General features: G+C 40.1%; 2 protein-coding genes across 2 annotated transcripts in view; both read right to left on the bottom strand.

Moving 5' to 3' along the window:
- The window catches only part of LOC138028530 (uncharacterized), a 20,387-nt gene that overhangs the window by 9,967 nt on the left and 3,642 nt on the right, over nucleotides 1-6,778 (bottom strand). The window contains exons 2-6 of the mRNA XM_068876114.1: nucleotides 5,692-5,823; nucleotides 3,982-4,069; nucleotides 3,079-3,128; nucleotides 2,269-2,397; nucleotides 140-268 (exon numbers count right to left, since the gene is read on the bottom strand). Of these exons, the coding sequence (XP_068732215.1) occupies nucleotides 140-268; nucleotides 2,269-2,316 (177 nt within the window). The 5' untranslated portion in view covers nucleotides 2,317-2,397; nucleotides 3,079-3,128; nucleotides 3,982-4,069; nucleotides 5,692-5,823. The remainder of the gene's footprint in view (nucleotides 1-139; nucleotides 269-2,268; nucleotides 2,398-3,078; nucleotides 3,129-3,981; nucleotides 4,070-5,691; nucleotides 5,824-6,778) is intronic.
- LOC138030821 (uncharacterized) overlaps nucleotides 3,055-6,778 on the bottom strand; it is a 26,157-nt gene continuing 22,433 nt past the window's right edge. The window contains exons 12-14 of the mRNA XM_068878689.1: nucleotides 5,692-5,823; nucleotides 3,982-4,069; nucleotides 3,055-3,128 (exon numbers count right to left, since the gene is read on the bottom strand). Coding sequence (XP_068734790.1) covers nucleotides 3,055-3,128; nucleotides 3,982-4,069; nucleotides 5,692-5,823 — 294 coding nt within the window. The remainder of the gene's footprint in view (nucleotides 3,129-3,981; nucleotides 4,070-5,691; nucleotides 5,824-6,778) is intronic.

Below are 6,778 nucleotides of genomic sequence, written 5' to 3'. Positions count from 1 at the left end.
TATGCACCTCTTCGGCTTTCTTGTATTTTTTTATGTTGTTTTTGAGCTTTCAATGACTACTGTAACGTATGGTCATTTTGCGCTTCAATAAGGGGGGGAGGGGGGTAAAGCGACAAGGATTAGGTATACACTGACGTACCTCCCCCTTGGCACTGGACCAGTCAGCAAATCCGTGAACGTCTTCATTGACTTGTTGAAATTTGTCCTCCGCCTGATTCCAGAACAAGGTGTGACTGTTTGTGCCCTTTGTATGACCCGCCGCCGCGAGCTAAGAGAACAATTGGGGATATAGAATAGAAAAGAGAATAGAATGGAATAGCATAGATTGGTATAATTACGTAGGTGGTTAGAGTGGTTTTCAATTGAGTGTCGAAAGTAATTAGATAATTACTTTGGTTTTGCATTACTTCACTCAGTGATTGGTTCAAGGTTCTCGCGCCGCTTTTTCAACAAATCAGAAGTGAATAAAATAATTGTTATTAGTTTATTGTAACTATGGGGTGAAATAAAGTATAGTTGTTGTTGTTGTTGTTGTTGTTGTTGAAGAAATTTATTGTTTTAAAGAAAATGCATATTTCTCAAATAATCACCTATGTAATTATACTAAAACAATTATTCACCTCAGGCTCTCCTCGGGGAATAAAAACCTCGACTTCGTCTCGGTTTTTGTTCACCGATATTCACTTCGCCTTCGGCGAATAATTGTTCATTAATCCTTAATTGCACGAGGGAACATTGCGATTAAGGCCTGTTTAAACGGTTTCAAAATTTGACCAACATTCGCTCCACAAAAGTTGAATAGATGTTGGGCATATGTTGGACGCAAAAACAAAGTTGTGTGTAGGCCGTTAAAAAAGAACCAACACTTTCGCAAAACTTGATTGCGAGGAACTAAGAACTAGAAACCAGTCTCTCTCGTCCAGATAAACTACGTGCCGCCATATTGATTTGTCGATCATGGAGCGATGTGAGCATGCGTGTGTTTTACAATTGTTGAACAGTGTTCAAACGGCTTTAACACCAATCAACATTTTTGAGAACAAAGGAAAAGTTGAATCGATGTTAAATGAAAGTTTAAACCGATTTAAACTTGATTCAACACGCTTTCAACATTTTTTACGCTTTCAACAATGTTGGACGACCTGTTCAAACGCACCGAAGACTTGCTTAAACAAAGTGTTGAATGCATGTTGAAGCAAATGTTAAAACCGTTTAAACGGGCCTTTACATGTTTATCACATAAAAGGCAAAATTATTAAGGGAAGCCCGTTCAATGATGCCGCGACATATTGGGTTGAATTCAATAAATCGTTGCTGTCAACAGAAATAGCGCCTAAAATGTATTTTATATTTGGACAAAAAGAACTTAAATCAGAGCGAGAACGTATTTCGCTTGCTCTGGATAAGCAACTGTTAATCAATCAGGATCAAGTAATCAAGCCCTCCTGATTACTAAAAGTGGCGTCGTGGTTAAGAAGAAATGCCCTCCGTCTCAGCCAATCAGCATTCACTAATTTTGCTCCGTATGCGTATGTGACAATAAGTAAAAATGACCATCGCAGTTATAAAGCAACTTGAGCATTCCGAAAGAAGCCTAAAAAACCCAGGCTTGAATGGGTTTCAAACCCATGATCGTGCGATTGCGTTGCATTTGCATGTAACACTAAATAGCAATGCAAAAGAATGTTTTCATGGGTAAAGACTTGTTTCCATATCTCAAAGTGCCCTTGGACGTGAGGTGCCTGGGAATCAAATTAAATCACTGGAATCGAAATGCTAACAGTTAAGCCTAAATATTGTTTTAGGCCTAATTAGGCCTAAGGTTAGCATTTCTAAGGGGTTTGGGCTTTTTCACCAGTTACATTATAACCTCAGTCTGCATTTTACACTGACCGATTCCAGTGATTTAATTTCATTCCCAGGTACCTCACGTCTAAGGGCACTTTGAGAGATATGGAAACAAGTCTTTATCGTTTTCACGAGACGTCACGGACGGCCATGTTGGATTACCCTACTAATCCTAAGGGAAATGAGCTCTATTATCATGCAAGCGTTTTCCTTTGTTTCGGTGAAAAAAAAAGCCTACTGATCACGTGAGTGAAAACACTCTATTAACCTTAATGTTCGAAAAAGGGTCATCACGTGGCCGGAACTACATCTCATGGAAACCTTTGAGGTTTTACAAATTTTGGGCTCATGAACCAACGATGTTTATAACAAATTTAAAACTTATACAAAGCAAGCTTTCTACACATCAAAATGCCTCACCAGTTCACTCCCAGAAACGGATACTGTTAAACTCTTGCCACCAAACATAGTTGTCACGCGTGAAGGTAGGTTTTCTTGCGTGACACTTGATGTCGAGAGAACTCCAGCCAAACGTGTAGCACCTTCAGACTGAAAGCGTGACATTAACTTTTTAACTACGTATAAAAAGAACAAATCTATCGCTTCACGTTGGCTACGTCATAATCTTCACATAAGAATTGCAATTGCCCCAAACCGCAATCAAAAGGCTACCGTGATAAACAAGAGCAAATTGTTTGAAATAAGATCACTTCACGCAATTTAGCTACAAAAAACGCGCAACTTCACGTTACTGTGACAAGCTGCAGCCTGCCTTATGACGTTTCCTGCAAGCGCGATGCTTAAAACGTCTATCACCTCAAAAAAACCCCTTTCATTCGATGATTCTCTGCACTTGTCTAAAACTTTCTTAAAAATTCCTTTGTTTTCTAAACTATCCCCTTCAAGATCACTGTTTTAGAGGCTCCCAAAAAGTCGAAAAACTAGTTGCAATTTGAGCTATGACCGCGCAAGGGAGAGGAAAGGGTTTAATAGCGGGTTGACGTCACAAGCGACGTGTGACGTCAAACCAGTCGAACCCATTCCTCTTTATTGCTCGGTCAAGGATCAAACTATGACCACTTTTTCCTTCTTTCAAAGCGAATAGAAAAGCGAGTTTTCAATAAAAGGTTGTAAAAACAACAAATATATTCAGGACAATATCGGAGAATAAGTACAGCGGAAAAGTTTGTTGAAGTGATAGGTATTTTAATGTTCAGAATGTTCGCCTACCTCTGTAACAGGATATGACGCTGCCTTCGCCACTACGTCAAACTTGTCATCTAAAAAAAGAAAGAAGAAAGGAAAGCTGAACCACGTCTTGAGCAACTGGAATAAGTGTTTTATTAAATTTTCATTAAATTCTGAACGCTTGGACACTTGGAAAAGTTTCAGCTTTGCAACACTTGGCGCAACCAGTTTCAGTATTTGGTCATACGGTATAGACCACTTTCATAAATGGCGACCACTTTTACATTCTTTTGTATTTATGTTAATTAGACCTACTGCCCTTGTTTTAAAACAAATATTCTTTTGAAATTACTCGTCGTAGCGAGGTTAGTAGGGCTTATTAGCATTGAAACAAAAGAATATTTTATTTGGCCGCCATTATGAAAGAGGTCTATATGACCTCAGTGATAACCGACATTGAGGGAACCAATCAAAAAGATAGAAACGCAATATCCGAGGTCGAAAATTTAATAACTTGATATTGGCCATAGTAGTAGTCATAGTTTATTTTACCCACGAGGAGCTAAGGAGTCGTAACTCGTTGAAACGCTCTCGTGCAACCACGAAGTACCACATCGCTGGGACCTCCATGCCTTACTTTTTGTGAATAGTGTGTGGGTTCTTTTACGTCCCACCAGGTTATGAACATTGAACTACAGAAGGGTTGTGAGACAGGGCCTACGGTTTATGGTCATTATCCGAGAAGACTAGAGAGTCGAACCGTTTGCAGATTGCATTACAAAGGCAGCACTTTCTCCTCGGTGCTCAACCAACTGAGCCACCGGTGCGCGGTATGGGTAGATTCGACAATAAGGAAACTTTGATTCCACATTTATTGGCCAGATCTATCTTTTCACGAGACGAAAAAAACCTATCCCAAATGCAAAGAAAAAGAATGAACTATACCTTCAGAAATACCATCAACAGTTATCAACACGTTGGCTTTTGGGCGGCGAAAAACATCTCCGGCTAATAAGCCAGCCCAGCCCAGCTCCTGAAATGAAAGCAAAGTTGCCAAAGCAGAGGTACTGTATGATTTCAGCTCGAACATAACGATAGCGGTTTACACGGGTGTTTTCCTACACTGAAACGTGTTTTCGTTATACATGTAAGTTGCAAAACTTGAGTATCTATATGATGCCAGGATCGAGATGACGATCCTTTGTCACAATCGATAGCAAAAGCATGTCTTCATTGGATCGCAGACGATGCAGTGACTATTATAGGTACGCATCATCATCATCATCATCATCATCATCATCATCATTACACCTTCTATTTTATTTTATTTCTTGCAATTCACGATCTGCAGTCGGCAAGCAAGTCTTAACTCAATTTTAGGTCTCCCAGTCACTTTTTGGAAAATCTGATAGGAATAATAGGCTCTTCAAGTTCAAATATAGGAAAAGATAGGAATTTTCTGCCAAAATATATGCTCTTTATTGGAGCTACGATAGATTTCATACAATAAATATAAAGCAAGAAACACTTTTCTGAGCTTTTTATGGGTTTTGTCAAACTTCCCAAGCAAGTAATGTGAGAAATACAGAGTCATATATGGTTATCGAAAAATTGGAAGATGTGATTGCGTGACGCAGTCGTAGTCTATGCCCACATCTCACCCTTGCTCACCACGGAGTCTCCAGTAGATCAGTGGCTAGAGCATCCATAATATATCACGGAGGGTCGTGGGTTCAAATCCCACCTGGGGTTCAGATTTTTCCCCGATTTTTCCGAGTTTCCATTTGACGATGCATAATATCTTTCATGTATTGGTCAAAATTGGCGAGATAAATATTTGGGGGGCTATGGTTTTAGCTAAGAATTTTTTAAATAACTAATTTTTTTAAAAAATGTTTAACTATGTCCTACTTATAGGAAAAATAGGATGATTTCTTAAAATATAGGCTCTTTATAGGATCCTATACAAATTATAGCATTGATAGGAAATAATGGCGGTCTGGGAGGCATGCGATTTGTTATCTTTATTTTTGTGGAAATCCCCCGATTTTTGCCGTCAGTACCGAGACCAAAGACCTCTCAAGGTTCCGCACCAGGAAGTCCGCGAATCATGGCTCTTCCGCGCAGTCTCAGAAATTTGAACGATACTCGTTGTCAGCGGATACAGAAGTGAATCTTCGACATAACTACGCATATATTCGTTAATTTCTATACTGACAAAAAGAATTGCGGCCCTTACGGAAGAGAATGGATCTACTTGAGAGACTGATTGGCTGAGAGGGTGTCGCTTGTGTGAATTGAAGATAATTCAGTTCTCAGCAAAAACATTTATTGCATAGTTACATTTCTTTTCGATAACAATGCCGTTTGGAGAATTTTGGGCGAACTGCTTGTGACGCAGTGAGTGGGTTCATAAATGGCCCACACAATTGGCTGTTCAACGGAGCCCACGGTTTATTGTCCTTATTTCAAGAACACATAAAAGTGTAACATGTCAAATTACAAAGGCAGCACTTTCCCGTCGGATTTTTGTGTTGGTCCGGCCGGGGTTCGAACCCGCGAATTCCCGCCCGAAGCTCAACCAACTCAGACAACCGGTCATCGATCACCTACGAAATAACAAAACAAACTGATAGTGACACTGATTGTGCAAACCTTTGTGGAGGAAAGTCCAAGTGCAAGTGATATAACATCGGAGATTTCATCCGAGGCAATAGCGCCGGCATTTGGCAAAAAGGTCACGTAACTTGGACTGTAAGCAATAAAGAACTTGGAAGCATCAGATTTCTGTTGAGAAAAAAAAAGGACGCATCGTGACACAGGGGTGAAGACTGAATGAAATGTATCTATAATTCGGCTATAAACCGCACTTGAAAATATAGATTTCTTTCATTCATCAGTCCTTTCACGGAAACATGTGAGCTAAACAAATTGACCAGGGGCCCGTTTCTCGAAAGTCCCGAGACTTTAAGGGCCATTTTCGGGTGTCACCATTCCCTTTGTATCTCAAGAACGGAAAACGGACAGGATTTAAGTCGTCACACTTCACGGTCATTTTTCTTTTTCGTACCTTGAAAACATGTTAAAAGATCGCCTTTCGAAAACAAGCGGTTTGCAGTTTCACAATTGGGTTTTCGGTCCCGAAAAGTTTTCGGGACTTTCGAGAAACGTGCCCCTGCTCTCAACTATGTGGCTTTTATAGCTCAGTTGGTAGAGCATCAGTGTATCGGCTTCGCAGTGGTTATGGGTTGGAATTCCATTGAAACCATTTGCATTTTTCAGGTGTCTATAGAGCGAGTTTCAATCGAGTGTCGTAAAACCAAAACCAAAGTAATTACTTTGGCCAATCAAAAAGGACGGAGACAATCCAGTAAACCAATCAAAACTCGAAGTAATTACACGTAGCCGACACAAAGCGCGGGAAAATGTGCACGCGCGAGCCACAATTGGTTTGGTTTCACTTCTGATTGGTTGAAAAAATGGCGCGAGAACTTTGAACCAATCACTGAGTGAAGTAAATGCAAAACCTATGCAATTCGCCAATTACTTTCGACACTCAATTGAAAACCGCTCTAAGAGACAGTTGCTTAAATTGTTCAGATAAGTGCGAGGATCACTTCTATCTTTCGTCTTTGGAGGTGAAGGCGTTGGATTTGTATGGGGTTGAGCCCGTTGTTGCATTTGATTATTCTACAATTACTCAATTAAGCATTCTCTATCGGGGCTTTTCAGGGCCACTGAT

This window comes from Montipora capricornis, chromosome 13, assembly GCF_036669925.1.
Source record: "Montipora capricornis isolate CH-2021 chromosome 13, ASM3666992v2, whole genome shotgun sequence".
NCBI classification, from domain to species: Eukaryota; Metazoa; Cnidaria; class Anthozoa; order Scleractinia; family Acroporidae; genus Montipora; species Montipora capricornis.
Note: the sequence above shows the minus strand (reverse complement) of the source record. Positions and strands in the feature narration are given on the sequence as shown.